This window comes from Lissotriton vulgaris, chromosome 4_1 (genome assembly GCF_964263255.1).
Source record: "Lissotriton vulgaris chromosome 4_1, aLisVul1.2, whole genome shotgun sequence".
In the NCBI taxonomy this organism is placed as follows: Eukaryota; Metazoa; Chordata; class Amphibia; order Caudata; family Salamandridae; genus Lissotriton; species Lissotriton vulgaris.
In genome coordinates, this window is record NC_141691.1 from 746065834 (window position 1) to 746082801 (window position 16968).

The 16968-nt window shown below is 40.0% G+C and overlaps 1 protein-coding gene across 1 annotated transcript in view; it reads left to right on the forward strand.

Moving 5' to 3' along the window:
• The window catches only part of PXDC1 (PX domain containing 1), a 98837-nt gene extending 82510 nt beyond the window's left edge, over positions 1-16327 (forward strand). Inside the window, exons 2-5 of the mRNA XM_086965047.1 lie at positions 2312-2403; positions 5223-5340; positions 12230-12341; positions 15099-16327. Of these exons, the coding sequence (XP_086821173.1) occupies positions 2312-2403; positions 5223-5340; positions 12230-12341; positions 15099-15216 (440 nt within the window). The 3' untranslated portion in view covers positions 15217-16327. The remainder of the gene's footprint in view (positions 1-2311; positions 2404-5222; positions 5341-12229; positions 12342-15098) is intronic.
• The last annotated feature ends 641 nt before the right edge of the window (positions 16328-16968 follow it).

Consider the following 16968-nt stretch of genomic DNA (forward strand, 5'->3'; position numbering starts at 1 on the left):
CTTTCTTCATGGAAATACTGGGAAAATATATCAAAATGTAATAACGTTTTGTGTTTAAAAAAAACATATTATAGTTTATAATATAAATTAATTCAAAATATTTATAAAAATAACCTGCAAATAATATTGTTTTACATCACGTTTACTCGTCAAATTAAATGTTTATTAAGTTATAGTATCAATTAAATATTTTTAAATGTATACATAATAAGCATGGGCGGAAAATCCGTTCCGCTCACGGATTTTTGGTAAATTCGCAATCCGCGAGATTCGCGAATTTCCAGCAAAATCCGCGAACGGAACGGATTGGGTCAAAAGTTCAAGCTGACTTTTTGTAACTATTTTAGAATGGCGCCGGCAAGCTGCCAGAGCCTCTAAAATAGTTACAAAAAGTCAGCTTCAACAGGAAGCACTAATAGATAAAGTAAAGCAGGTGCTAGAGTTGAATCTCAAATTCAGTTACACAATCATTAATCACCCCAAACTTGGGGGTGATTAATGACTGTGTAACTTAATTTGACCTTCAACTCAAGCACCTGCTATACTTTATCTATTAGTGCTTCCTGTTGAAGCTGGCTTATGGCTGAGGGCAGAAGGGCAAAAAGTGGGACAGAGGGCATGAGTTAGGCAGAGGGCAGAAGGGCACCGAAACCAGTGGGGCAGAGGGCAAAAGGGCACAAACAAGAGTGGGGCAGAGGGCAGAAAGGCACAAAAACAAGTGGTACAAAGGGCAGAAGGGCATAAAAAATGAGAGGGTGGCAGTGAAGAACCAGGCAAAAAAAACCCCCGCAAACACGCAAAGCGCCCCGCGAATACGCAAAAGTTCCCCACGAACACGCAAAAATTAAAAATCCGCAAATTCGCGAGAGTTCGCGGATTTTGCGGATTGTGAATTCGCGAATATGCAAATTCGCGAACGCCAGATTCGCAAAATACGCCCATGCTTAATACATAATAATTGTGAAACAATAGTTGTAAAAAATATTCACCCTTGTAAAATTTCTGTATTTAATATTTGTAAACTTCATTAAAAGTTATATATTTAGTTTAAACCACTTTTTAAAAAAAAGTTTTAAGATTTAATGTTATTTTATAAAATTAAGGTTATTATTATATTTGAAAAAATGTATTCCGTAGGATCCCACCGCCAATACTACTGAAAACCAGGACCTGCCAGATTCGTAGCACCCCTAATCTTGATACCACCTGGTGCATCTTTCCAGTGCTCTACACTTTCTGTTTCTTTATCTTGCTATAGCAGGCCTTTTTTGATCCCTGTTTTCTCTCTTTGAAACTGTTATCTAATCTCTTTCTTCATCCTCAATTCTGCCTTTTCTGTTCTATGTCAAACCTTTATAATGAAAAATAAGTTGTAGTCCCTAAAAAAGACTGTTGATTCCCACCACCTGCACAAAAGTATGCTCTGGGTTCAGATCAGAAAATGGGCAGGCAAAGTAGAGGTCTGAATAAATACCATTCAGTCATCTTGGCTTGTTATTTTCTTTATTTCCAAGATAGTTGCCACATTGCAAATGGTGGCTGTCTTGGAAGTATAGAAATTAACAAGCCAAGATGCCTGCCTGCTGCTCTCTACTTTGTCACTGCTTGTTCTGTATTGGCAGAAAATATTGGCAAGCAGCAAGCACTGGGAAAGTGAAACTGATCGGCTTCAACAATGCTGGTTAAAACCATCAATAAAATGACACTGAAGGCCTAGTGCAAGCCTGCCAGTGTGTTACTAGTATGCCCCAATGATGCTTTCAATTCAAAATCTACATGTTGGCAACTTTCTAAATGTTATCATTGTGAGCATCTGTGTAGGACAAACATTTTTCTATTAGTGGTGTATGTAATTAGAAATCTGCAGATGAATTTGGTTTTAGTTTACAAATTTCCATTAGTTAAGTCACATAGTGGTTCATATAAATTTACTCATGGGCAAAACTTCCCTCATAAAGTTTTTTCCCAAAATGTTCTGTGACAGTTTTGTTGATGGGGCGTTGTTCTCAGTGGGATTTTCACAAGCTTGTTTAAAAAAAAAAGTTGTTACCTTTATCACATTTGCCAACATGGCAGCATTTTAGTAAAACTTCACAAAGTATGGAAGGTAAAGTTTGACAACTTTGCTCACCACTAATTCTTTTGTGATTTAGTTAATAGGCACATGCATGTACCATAACGAATGGAATACTTTGGACTGTGATAAAGCATGTTGTTATATTGTAGCGTTCATCAGCTGTCTGTCTGTACATGCAAACACTTACCTCCCCTGTCATTCATGACACTTCTCCTCTGTTTCCATTACATTTAGGGCTCATCACCATCAAAGCAGCTCATGATATTGAAGCAAGACTTAATGAAGTAGAGAAACTTCTCAAGACCATCATAAACATGCCATGGAAGGTAAGTTAAATATTCTAGTCCTGGGCCTAGGGAAGGATAGAACTATAAAGTCTCTGTAGAATATGTAAGAACTATGTTTGTGGCTGGTCCCTGTTTCCTTGGCACACAAGGCCAATATTCTGAAAGATGAGGTGCCTTTCTGAGATGAAGTGACTGCAGAGGTGATACCCTTCCACAATTTCATCATCTGAGAGCAATAAGAATTTAAGTGCCCCCAGATTGCTATGATCGTCTTGTATAGGTTTTATCAAACAACTCGAAGGAAGTAAAGTATGTGAGATTTTAACTGTACACCTTAAAGATTACATTCAAGCTCCCTCAATCAACCAACCACAAGGGGCGTAGCTTTAGTGGGAGTATTTGGGGTGTGACACACCGGAAATAAATGCATTCTTGGCTTGGTAGATGGAACTGGGGGCCCTGAGTCAGTTTTGTTATCACTGTGTCATGAGCAAAAAATGAAAGACAAATCGTGACCTTTGATCTAAACGGAACAGAATCAGATAGAGATATCCATCTGGTAGCTGAATTTCAAAATGTGGAACCAGATAACCTGGAATCAATACCAGCGTCCCTACTTGGCCAAATTGTGTGTCCCTAGGCAAATAGTTTATTTCACAGTACCTCATTTTAATTTAGTTTCGCCTGTGAGCGCACTTTGAAATAATTGAGTTCAGGATGTGCAGGGTACAAGGTCCTCTTATGTTTGATTTAATAGGCTGTAGTGTCGCTCCATCTATGATGAGAATCTAGGCCAGGGTTTACAGGACTACTGACTTGCATCTCAGTTCACTATTGGGATTTTTGTTGAGGTGGGCGAGACATGAATGTTTTCACTTTTAATAAATGTCTGTTTATGCAGTAATATAACCTGATGTACTAGGGCAAAATGCTTTTGCATGTTAAAGAAATAATTTTTTTAATAGTTTTGTAGCAATAATGTTTTTACATTATGCCATAAATTTATCACGGCTTAGCTCATGCACAGACTCTTAGAACCAAGCCAGATCCAGGGCCGGACTGGGAACAGAAACCGGCCCTGGTAAACTGCTCAACTGTCCCCCCTGGTGTGAGGGGGAGTGCAGCCGAGCAGTTTGCGATGGCCGGTTTTGGACGATTTTGTTACAGGGGGCCGTACTGCCAAACCCCGGTAACAAAAACAGCCCCTATTGGGCCCAAAACCCGCCCCCACCCTAGCGGCCTACCGGGAAAACGCGCGGTGCCCGCTATGGCCAGTCCTGCCCTGGCCAGATCCATGGCTCAGCTCTCCCTATTAATTTGCACGAATGCCCTCCTCCATGTGCGACTCGGGCATAGTACATTGTAAAAGGTGAGGACTAGAAACATGGAGCTCTGCTCACATGCACCATCCGACAGCTCAAACATCATGGTTTCTTTTAGCAGAGACCTAGAGGGGTGCCTGGAGTGAAAATACATTTAAAATCAGAGATCCCACGGCAGGGACTCCAGGCCATTGTGTTCTACATGAACTTAGTCATGAGTTCCCCGGGAAAACTACCAGGCCCAGGTCGGATAGACAGGGGCATAGCTTCAGCATAGGCGCTTGGGGTGTGACACCCTTCAAAATGCATTCTTAGCTTGGGTGAAACATTGAGTTGTTGGTTAGAAAGGGGTGTGAGCCCTTCTCAAGCAACAGCCACAATTATTGTCAAGGTGATCCGTTAAGGTCACCGAATTTACCTGTACTTAACCCTTAGGCAGCTTGATGCAAAAGCAGTCTTGGACATCCTTGTCCAAGACATGTTATACAGGGGATGGTGAAGAGAATGATTGCATGGTTTGGTGCTAGTAATAATTGAATCTGTCATGAACATTTTGGCCTAGAGATGTCGCTATAAAATTTATCTTGACAGATGTTGGACGTACCCAGTTTTGCAACGGGGTATTTAGGTACCTTGTCATAAACCTCCATCATTAGTGCAGCAGGATTAGTGGCACCATTATCCAGGGGATTTAGGGGGCAGGTGCATACTATTTTGGCTACATTTTAATGCCCCACAAGGCAGCACTAGTGGTCAATCTTCCTTGTTTGTCTTAGGGCCCACACATAGAATCTACCATTGCATGATTTACTAATTTCCCTCGCTCTGATGACACTCTCAAGATACCCGTGGCAAACCAGCTTACCATGAGGATAACCCTGGAGCACTTGAACATTGCACCCACACGGGAACATAAATAATCATCAGCGGAACTGAACCTCCTGCTGATACAGCTCTGATCATTGAGGTCAACATGGTCTCTCATCTCCCCTGTGACAACGAATTTTTAGACCATTATTTCAAATTCCACAGCTTCCTGGTTGGGTTGCAAAATGTTTCATAAATCGATGTGTGTGTTGATGTTGCAGTTTGTGATACAATATTTTAATATGTGTTGGGTCTGTATGAAGCATTTCTTTATTTGCTCTTGCAGGTTATTTGCATGACATAGTATTCTTCTTTAGACTAAATATACTTTAATTGAATGTCATTGAATTATTGGTTGTCTAGGGGATTATGACCTCTCCATTTGATTGACAGTAAATTTATAGAAAGCGGATTAGGTTGTCTAGTTCTTGTACAGCCTTGAGTAGGTAAGACTGTAAACCCTAGCACTCCCACACGGATTGATTGTCAGCAAAACATTAATTTTCAAAATGTTATGTCATGGCATGCGGTTTTTTTAAATTACCACATTCTTGCTCTAAGAAATTCTTATGCACACCTGAGTACATACAGCTGTGAGAGCACGATGCAGAGGAAGGGCATTGGCTGGAGTTTGGTTGACTTTAACTGGCTTCCTTCTTTCTTTTTCAGTATTGTCGGTCTGAAGTTGTCCTCACCTTCTTTGAAAGATCTCCATTAGACCAGGTGTTAAAAAATGACAATGTCCACAAAATCCAGCCCAGCTTTCAAAGTCCAGTGAAAATCTCAGGTAAATATTTCCTCTTTCCCTTCTTATTATCTTTCATATGATTCATCCCTCTGGGCCAATAAAGCACAAAATTCCACCTAAGGTCTAAGATGTCATATGTCTCTCTAACATTGGTGAAGGAAATTAATGCAACTGCCTAATGGGAAAATCTGAATGCTTCATGGGACCGAGTATAGGTTTTCATTGATAGAATCATTTAAAGCTTGAAGGTAACAAATAGTTGCTCTTTTTGAGAGGAAGAACAGGAGTGTGAACAGTTATGAATGCTTTTTATTCATGTAAACCTATACCCAAACAATTACACTAGATAGTGTGACTGCGCATTAATGAAAGAATAATATTTGGAAGCAATTAAACCACTTTTACACTGAAGATTTTCGCACATTTTTCGGCATCTTATCTTATCCTGTGTGCTGCCTATCTTATTCTGCATTAAATATACATCTCTATTCACAGTGCTTTCTGTCACTGTATGAAACCTCATAGCACTATGATTATGCATCACTACTCTCCAATGCAATAAAAAAGGATTAAAGTCAGTGACCTATCCATCAATTGCACTGCTCACATGAAACAAATGAGATTTCCTGCCAGAACAACGCATTTCACACAGATTAATTGAACTTGCATTCGTTTTTCATTTAAGAAGGCTTTAATAATTGCAATTCACCTGTAGGCAAAAGGGCAGCAAAATACTGGCATTTTTTTGTTTTTACCTACGTCTCTGACCTTGGCCTCACTGTCACTGACATGTCACCTTTGCACTCTGGGTCACAGTTTCCATACCTTTTGTTATCTACTTGACTGCTGGAGGGTGCAGCATGCTGGAGCTCATATACAGCCTGACACGGTGACTAACACCACATAAGTTCATTCTTTGGCTAGTGCTTTATCTTCAAAGAATAAGACGACTTTTTTTTTTTACAGGTGTATACAATAAGCTATTAAATAAATGACATTTACCTCGTCTGTTGCTGTAGTCAGGGGCATAACTTCAGGGGGGTGTTTGGAGTGTAACACCTTGCCAAAATAAATCATTTTTCTGATGAATAGTTGGGTACCGGTGCTTTCACTCGAGTATGATGAGGTGCCTGCCAGATTTCACCTTGGATTTTTGCATGCACACACTGACAAAAGCACACACACAAACACACATTCTCTCTCATCTCTGTTCTGAAAGTCCTCAAAATGTAGAATAATTTCTCTCCCTTCTACTGCCCCATTAGCCATCTCATGCAGCCCGCTTGTCCTATAATGTATTTTAACATTTTATGCCAGTGGGATTATTAGGAAATCTGAAGCTCACACACCCCGTGATCTTACTGATCAAGCTACACTGCTGACTGTAGTGATATAAATATTAGCAGCTTTTTCAGTCACGCTGGAGAAAGGGACATATGAGACAGGCTTCCAGCTAGGGTTGCCACTTGGCGGCTTTTTTACCAGCCTCTGCTGTATATTTAAATCCAGGCCAATGAAAATATTAAGAAAGCAGAGAAATCCTATATTTTTACCCTTCTGAAACGTAAATCTAAAACAATAAACATACATAATTACATAGGGGCCTTATTTTTAAGCCCCTTGCACCACCGGTGCATCACTTTTTTTGACGCTCTGGTGGCGCAGGAGCCCGCTTTATATTTACTAAGCCACTTTTTTTGGCTTAATGCTGCCTTGTAAATATCTGTCCCTTCAACTAAGTTTTCTGCGTGAAAGGGGCGTGCAATGGTTGTTGCTGGGGGCGTTCCCAACAACATCCATGGCTTTTTTACACTGCCCCAGATTTACGAGAAATCGTAACTCCGAGGCAGTGCCAAAAACATACATCTCCACAGTGGAGGTGTAAGGGAGGCACAACGAGGAGAAATATCTTTATTTCTCCTCATTTTTCATATGCGTGCCTCAGCACACACGGAAAGAGGAAATTACCTGAGTTAATTGATTTTGTGCAGGAAGATGTCCCTTCCTGCACCAACTCCATCAGCCCCACAACACAGGCACCCTTGCTACATGATGCAAGGATGCCTGCGTTGGTGCCAGCAGCCCATTGTGCAACGGCACTGGGGAAAAGGACAGGAATGGGCTGTGTCTGATAGATACAGTGCATTCCTGTCCTTTTCTTTTGCCGTAGGGCAGAGCCGCAAGATTCCTTGTGGCGCTGCCCTACGTCAGAACCTCATAAACGAGGCCCATAATTTAGAAAGTGTGTGAGAGCAGTCTAAATCGTTCCAGAATGATTATTAGTGCAGAAAAATAATTAGAAAAGAATCTTGACAATTTTACACAATTCGTTTTCACCTGCTCGTGTTCCAGAATAGCAACACATAAACCTATGGATGTATTTTTTGTAAAAAAAAGTGACAACCCTACTTCCATTAACAGAAAGGACGGAACTAAAGTCAGAAAAAAGATAAGTAAAATGAAATAAAATGTAAAAGACAGTTTTTAAATGAAAACCATGTCCTCGGGTGAATGAGTTGCTGGGCTATTGGTTGAAGAATAATCTCATTTGAAGGATAATCTCATTAGGCAAGGATTTTTATAGACAGAAACCGAGCAATTACAAGGTGGATGCAGTTCGTAAAATTGTCCACTAGATGGTGCTAAATGCTAACTTTAGTAAATTTGAGAAGGCAACACAAATGTTCTCACGGGTATGTGTTTTCAGCAGCATTTGTATTTCTTAATTTCTGTAATGCTTGCTCTCTGTGCCACATCACAGAAAACGCTACTAACTGTGACTGAACTTGGTCATTGACATTTTCTCTTTAGTTTAGGTTTACTATTTAGACAGAGACCTTTCACCATGTTTTTATTTAACGTGGTCACCTTGTTTACATGTTCCGCGATAGGACATTTGGTTTGTGAGGATAATTAACCTTACAAAATGTTTTTTGAGCCTCTTGCTAGTCTGGTAATACATTTCAGCTAGTCACTGTAAGGCTGATATTGGGTTGTGTTTGGAAAGTAATGCGAGCATCTTTACCTATACGTAACATAAGATATACAAAAGGCTGTACCAATCCAACCTTTTTTTCTAGAAATATTATACTGAATAATATTTTTTTTAACTAAGTTGCAACAAAGAAACAAGTAAGTCTTTTTTGGGGAAAACTATTAAGAGCCTTATTATTAGTGAGAACCGAAATTCTGTTTTAGCCGGCAGCGGTCGAAGAGCATTTTAAAATAAACGTATGCATACTGTGATGCTGTGTGCAATGGGGCCTCAGGGTGAGTGTCCGTGGGGGTGGTGGCAAAGTCGGGGCTAAAAAAATACAATATTCTGTAACTTTTTTTTTATTTCTTTCACATTTAGGTTACTACATATAAAATAAAACACTGCTTAAATGAAAAATAAATGCAAGTTAAGTTAATCAGTGGGAAATGTAGTATTAACCGTCATGAAACCTCTTTTATTTAATGCACAGTAGAGGTCTGTCTGTGTCTGTAACCAGAGAACCTGAGAATTAAATCTTGGTTGGTGCAGTGGAGACTATGGACTTGTGTATGTTTAGTGCTACAAGTTGCAAGTCTGTGACAAAAAGCACTATGAATATGTAAGTTATTATTTTAAATTTGCATTACACACAGTATAGGATAGATAGGCTGCTACAAAGTACGCAAATCTGTTTAAGGTAAAAAAGTGCTTCTAAAATATAGATTTTAGTAATACCCAGTCTGTATACAGTGCAAACTGTTTCGATAAGTGTCCTTTAAAAGCACACACTTCACAGCTCAACAGGTAACTCCCTTGCAATTCCATTAAAAAAAGAATAGATCTGTACCATCAGCAAGCTTAAAGTGATTCCATCAATTAAAGTCAATGCTGGCTCCCAATCACCCTTTACATTGGCAGATTAAACAGTTGCACGTATTTACCATTCTTTCAGGCCAGCGGACACCATGGCAACAAGGCTTGTTTAGCCATCTGCCCCTCCCTTGTTTTCACAGCACAGGATACTCCCTTCCTTACACTTCAGCTAAAGCAGTTGCACTGTCGGAATTAACCGTCCCGGGATGGTTAACTTTTCACAATAAGTAGGGGAACTGTTTTCCTTGAATTGAAAAAGTATGTGCACGTTGTGCTCCTTAGATCCCACCCACTTTGACCACTTTTCTGGGAATAACTGATCAAACCTTTTAAAAGGCTAATTATCAATTAACTCTGCATGCATATATTTTCAGACCTATTTGATGCCTCTTGGAATGCATTTTTCAGAAATTAATATAGGCTGACCTTTATTTTACCTTAAATTTGTTTTTTTTTGCTGTGTTGTATTAGCCTCTATGTTACGCCCTTGAGTGTTTGTTGTTTTCATTAAGTGCTACTATGGGCCCTTACCTTTCTTTTCCTCAGTTTTTATTTTGATTATTATTCCAATGTAGTGTATTTTTCCAGTAGTATGTGTAGCAATAGCGTTTTATGTTTTAAGTTTTTTGAAGTCACATATTCGTTTACATGATGGTCAGAATAGAAGGGAAAGTACTGTCAATATTCCCATAGCAAAGCAAAGACGCACAGTCTGTAAAATACATACTGAAATCCAATAATAGTGAATTAACATATCCCACCTGAGCAGGGCTTACAACAGAGCATGCAGGTTGCAGCCTATGTGCGGGGCTTGACATTCTAATTGTGATTTTAAGGTTCCTATGCCCTGTATCCCATATGTTGAGAGAGGCATCACCTCTTCATATTTTTCTGGATTGTGAGAAATGAGCAAGACCAGGCCTTCCAATGGAGTATCTGGAGAACAAAAGCAAAAATACACCAAATAAGACATAAACGAGCAAGTAACAAAATGTAAGTTTTAACAGCAGGGGATAAAGTAAACTAAAAGAAGAACAAGTAGGATGAGAAGATGGGCACTGGTTGAGGCTGAATGTCTTGAGATGGGATTCAAAACAGGATCTCCCTTCAGTTTAGACAGCCTAATTTGACTTTGAGGCACTAACCAAAATGGCAGCATGTGACATCTATAATGAAAAATCTACATTGGCTCCCTATTGCCAAAAGGTGTGTCTTCAAATTGGGATGTAGCATTTTTAAAGCTTTGTCCGGTAGCAGTCCCGCTTTCGTTTCGGCGAAAATTCAAAGATATATTCCCTCCCGGGCCTTATGCTCTTATCACCAAAACCGGTTGATTATTCCCTCTTTTAAGCGCAAAAAGCTAGGTGACCTTCGTTTTGCTGTTATAGGCCCGCAGTTCTGGAACTCTCTCCCGGTAGAGATTAGATTGACTCCAACGTATGGATAGTTTAAAAAGATGCTCAAGCCCTTATTATTTGCTCAAACGTATAACATGTAATCTCAGCTTTCCATAATCCCTTCTTTCTGCCTCTAGCGCCATGAAACTGCCTGGTGAACGTGCGCTTTACAAGTGCTTTTAACATAACATAACACTAAACTAACCAAAGGATCATTGGAATATGCCACCCATGTGACTATATAAAGTAATTAACCATAGCTGTGTGGAAACGTGTAGTTGATGTACATTGTGGTTGTACTATTGGTTACTGACCCCTAGAATAGTGTGGCACAAGAATATCAAGGGGAAAAATATCGAAAGATAAGTGCTCATAGGGAAATATACATTTTCTACTTCTGATTAAGTGGAGTTAATGTTTAGAAAATATAAACTTACTTGTTGATTAATTTTCAAAAGTTTGTACGTGAAATTGTGTGGCATCCATATTGTGGTGCTGATATTCATGATGCACACCGTATATTGTGGGGCAAAAAGACCATCCAAAACGAACTCGCTCATTACGCCTTTCACCATCCTCACAGATCCTTTTCATATCTGTTCTCCTTTATTTTCCTTTATCTGTAATTGAAACCAGTGTATAAACGTAAATTGAATGAAGCTTGTTTAAACTAGAAATTGTCTGGTCATTTATGACATGGATCTGTGTGTTTAAATTCAATAATTATTAACCATCCAAGATCTCCTGTTTGTCTACGCTCTTCGGAAATGTCTGTTTTTCCATACTGCCCCTGACGCTCAGAGGAGACACAGAAATACCCCCACATTGTTTGAGGAAAGCATGATTTACTATTCTAACCAGAGTCCTTGAATGTTTTCGGAAGGGGTGTGTTTGTGAGCTTTGCCATACTGTTGACTAGTAGGGAGAGTACAAATACCAACATGTCCTTGTGCTCGCCTGAAATGTTCTCGCATTTGCACCAGCGACTTGAAGGCATAACCAGATGGGGAGCTTCAACAGAGCTCCCCATCTGGCTGTAGCGGGTATTTTTCCGGGACGCTGGATGGATGGGAGCTGGTTTTGCAGCAGCGGAGGCCTTCTCCAGGGGCGGCCTTAGGCATGTGCAAGCTGTGCACCTGCACAGGGCCACCGAACTCCAGGGGCTACAACGCCAATATATATCCTTAATATAATAATCCTCTGAGGATGGATACATATTTGCCTGGTGGCCCCTGGCAGGGATTTGGCGGCCTCCAGCTCTGTTCCACTTCCAAACACCCTGACCCCCCATCTTCACTGGCCTCCACGCTCCGCCCGGACCCCCTCTTCCGGGGCCCCCTACCTACGCTCCCTGCCCAGGGCCGCCATGAGCCTAGAGCCCCCCCTGCCTTTTCTTTTGTAACTGGGGGCCAGTTTTGCACCAGTGCTGAAATATTGGCACCCCAGTACCAAAAGAAGCAGTGCTTTACACTTGTGCCTCTGCTACGGGGCTGGTCCTACAAAACTGCCAGGGCTGCTTCGGGTTCCCAGTCCGGCCCTGATGAGCTGGCACCAGTCATCATGAATAATAAAATCTGCAATGTGAAATGTGAGAGCCGTGTTTTGGAGCATGAGATATTTGGTGCTTTGGGGTAAAGCAGACACTCAGAGATTATTCCATTTTGTTTTTATTCCAATCCAGAAATCATGCGATCAAATGGATTTTGCTTAGCAAACACAGAAACCATAGTTATTGACCACAACATAACAAATGGGAAAGATGAAGACCTAGATGTGGACACGGCAGAACACTTGTAAGTATATTACAGCTGGGCTTTCTCTCTTTAACTGTCTACTACTTTTTATTGTAAAACCCTCACCAGGCAGGGGCTGGGTTTATAGGCTGATAAAGCGTGAGCACTGCAGAAATAAATGTGCATGGAACCAATATGCTGATCATCAATAGAAAATAGTGGCAAAATAGGCTGTCTTTGACGGAGAGGCAGTTGAAAACAGGTTACTACAGAAACCCTACCACAGTCAGGGCTGGGCATATATTAAATTACTTCTGCTTAGTTGGACATTTTTCAATTAATTTTGTACCTCATAAAGACATATGATGATTTCTGAGGTGAACAAGGTTGTGAAGTTTAAATTTACCCCTGCCTAGTTTAGACGTGCAATTAGGCTCAGGACTTGTTTCTTTGGTGTCACATCAATTCTCAGTTTCCTGGATCCTTATGTCCCCGTGCATGATCAGGGAAAAGAGATGGATCCTGAGTAGCAGTCTTTGTACTTCCTCACTACCAACTGACAGGGAAGAGAATAATCCTGAGTAAACATCAGTTGGATAGAGTGCCCGAAGTGGATGAATGGATCAAAGAAATATATATTCTGGCCTTTTCAGAGGAGATCAAGTTTAGGTGATGGGACACAGTGGAGTTCTATAAAGATTTCCTGACCATACTTTTTAAAATTGGATTATAACTGAAGTGTAGTTTTCTTATTCTATTTCTCTTATATATCAGATTTAGACAGATTTAGACATGTAACATATTCCTATAATGTTTTCTTTTTTTTCTTCATTTTTGCTGATGGGATTGTAAATGGAGTCTTGACTCTATAGCTTTAGTTAAATATGGATACATGTATTACAGATCATTTTAGAATATAGTGTGTAATATAATTTATTCGTATTTATAAATCATTAGGAAGAATTGGCATTTTGTTAAACCAATACATTAGAGTTATTATTCAGGATATTGAAGTAAGTTCAATAAAGTATTTAAGGAATTGTTTTTAATTAGCTCCTTAGTGTCTGTTAGTGAGTTGTCTTTTGTAGACCAAATTCCTTCCAGTAGTGTAATAGGTGTTACCAATCCTGGTGGGTATAGGGACCCATTGATGTTTGGGAGCAAACATGTAACAATGAACAGAGGGGAGGTCGGGAAGAGTAGGGTGTCTTTGAGGACATCGCTGTGCATGATCTTTTTGAACCTGAGATCACTTTCACAACTGGATATCACTTGCTTTTATTCTGCAGTAGCAGAGCACTGTGATGCCTTTAGTTCACCTCAAAGAGGCCTATGGAATCCCGCCTTAACCTCACTGTCTTATACATTGCATCAGTAGTTGCAATAGCGGCACTTGATTGTGTTGGTCCATCACCTGCCTAACTGCCTCTGCATATTTCTTGATCCAGCGAATTGTATTTTAAGAAAAACTATTCAGGAAAATCACACCCACTTCATTTAGTGAACCTCAGAATTGACTTTGATTGTGACAAGGGTTGCAGAGCTCTTTTTTACTCAAAGGGGAAATATTTAGCTGTCTCAGAAAACTCAGGTTCTCAAAGACTCCAGTTCTAATCCTAAATTCCCCTTTCAATCAATCTCAGAACCACATTTCCAGGGTTGGCTAGCAACGTAAAAAATGTGTAGGGCGCAGCAAAACTTAATGATGTGCTGCCTTTCTTCCCTCCCGATGGCGATGAGGAGGAATGGAAGGGGGTTTACTTCATGCATGCAAATCCAACCAATTCTGGAGATGCTCTCATGCTGCTAGCAGCTCCGGGATTAGTTGGAGTAGGCTAACCCAGTGCTCATTTTGAGGCTGGAGGCTTGTGCCTGCAATCCCTTGACTGTTTTACAGCACTGGGATTTCAGGCTCTGAAATGCGCATGACAGCTGGCTAATCTGTCATGCGCATGGAGATCTTGAAGAAGTCATCCTGCAATACGCAGGAACCTGTCTGCCCCAACCCCACCATCACGCTTGCACTAGCGGGGCACACAGAATAGGAAAATGGCAATGACCATTTTATTATTCTGTTTGTACCTGCTGCGCTCGCAGCAGGTGGGGCGACACTCCTCTGCCTTAAAATAGGAGTCACCGCTGCGCATTTCCCTTAGCTGGAAAAATTAGCATGAATAGAAAATGGCTGCACACCAGTAACACATGCTCTGCTAGATGATACCAGGTTGTCAGACATTAATAATTATGTGACTACTATATTAATTACTAATATCATTTACATAACGTTGCGGGTTCCATGATTTTATAATTATGATTTTAAACAAAACTATGACCCATATGACATCAAAGGAAGAATGAAAGAGGGACATAAAATAGAACTCAAAGCACAATGCTTTAAAAAATGTTTTATAAAAACTAACTGCCTCCAAAATAAACAAGTTTAGCTAATGCTGGATGTCCAAAGAAAGAAGGTTCAAATGTTTTGTTGCCAATGAAAGATAATATTGTCCCCTTTAGATGTGCACTTACGCCAGGGGGACAATCGCCGACATCACCTCTATGAACCTGAGAGAACAACCTGAAGAGTGTAGCTCATGAGGATCATATGTTTAAAATGAAGACCTAAATATTTGTGCACAAGGGGATTCTTGAAGGATCCCAAATTTTTAGATTTTAAAGATTAGTTGAGTTAGATTAAAATAAGATATAATTTTCAGTGTGAGAGAGTGATGAAGGTCATTTCTGACAAAGATTCTGAGTTTTAATATTGCGCGTCCTGTTTTTTAGTTTAATAATGATAATTCTTTTTGTTTTCAGATTCGAGAATGGATCTGAGTTTTCGACTGAACAAGAGGACAGCGATGATCCAACTGCTTACGTCACCAACCTGTCCTACTACCACTTGGTCCCATTTGAGACAGACATTTTGGATTGAACTGGATTAGAGACTGTCTTTATTTCATCCAGAAGTTCTTCTTGTTTGCCTTTGCTGCTACCTACTTGGCAAAGTTCAGCTGACCAAATGCCTTTTCAACCATACATCACATAGGATACCACGTGGACCAGCCAAACTTGGGAAAAACAATACAAGCTGGCACCATGATGTCTTCATGCCTACTGCCTCCTCCCACCAGAAAGCTGGCACTGCATATAGTGGATGCCCCATTAAGACTGATTCAGCCAAGCCATCTTCACAATGAAACACATGCAAGTGACAGACATGTTTGTGATAGGTCACGAGCGCAGAAAGTGCTGGTGTATCACAAGCTGGCCTTAGCGGTAAATTGCTGGCTTAAAGATAACCAATACCTTGGGCTCAATGCTTTATAAGGATGTGCCTGCCAATTGAGGATTCTTTACTGAACAGACCATTCTTCTGTCGATGTAGTACAAATAATAATATCTTGATGCAAAAGCCAAGCAAAAGTCTTACAGGCTCAGAAAATGTGACAGGAAGACCACTTCAAAATGTTTTGACACACGTGCACCAGCAAAACAAATGTATATTTCCTTCCAGGAGGGTCAACATGTTTCAAAGCTGAACTCAAGACTCGCTTTGTTGTTTGAGGAAGAGCTTTTTTTCCAAGCATGTTCCACATTCTCCAAATGATAGGCGTTTGAAAATGGATTCTACATTGACATTGGTCACACCTCCACACAACATGGAGTCTGAAAAGGCTGCTACCCCATTCCACCATGTACCACTTGGCCTGCTTTGCATAGGCATGCTAAATTATTCATTACTGAACAACGAAATATTAACCTTTCTTCAGTCGCCAAAACCATTTTTGGAGAAATCACCATTGATTATTTTTAATAAGCTCCAAATTGCAGTGCGCGCTTGGTGATTTGATCGAGCGAGCCTTGCCTGCAACGTTACGCAACCCACTTTCTGCTCTGTGTACTAACAGGAAGAATTTGCTAATGTAAATAATAGTAAATTATTGAGAATCCTAATTCTTTTATACAATATGTTTCGAAATCTATTTTAATTAAATGAAATGTACAACTTGCAACAAATATAATAAATATTCGCAGGTGATGGAGATGCGCTATGTATTTTCTTTGTAAAATGAAGGAAATAATTCAACCAATAGTCTTCGGCTGACACACTTCCTTCCATTGTTGCAGTTAAGAAATGTAATATAAAAACATATTTCACAGGACCATCTAATTTAGGCAGAGGATCTAGGAGCATACTCCCTCTTTATTGCATGTAGTATATAGTATGACAAAATATTGCATTCAATACATTGAGCTAACTGTTACATTGCAAGTTAAGCCTGCGTAAGTAGATATGGAGGTAAAAATAATATGTATATACCTACTTTGACAATCTGGTGGTAAGCGATGTAGTGGATGCGATTTTACTGTAGGCTGATATTATGGACCTCCATATATAATCTGGCAGTGGGTATGAAAATTCCAGCTGGAGAACATACACTTTTATCTTTGATTTCAAGCTTTAACTCAAATTAAAGTAACATATAAACACAGTATCACCTTAATCACACATTTACAAACCAAAGGCCAATGCCTCTTTAAGATGTTTAGAAACAGATTTTGTTGTATTTGCAGCTTGTAATTGTGATTGGTATGTGGACACTTTGGACTTTATTCAAGATGATATTCCACTAGTGGTAAATTACAATGTTTCTAAGAGCGCTCCATTGACTGGTAATATTGT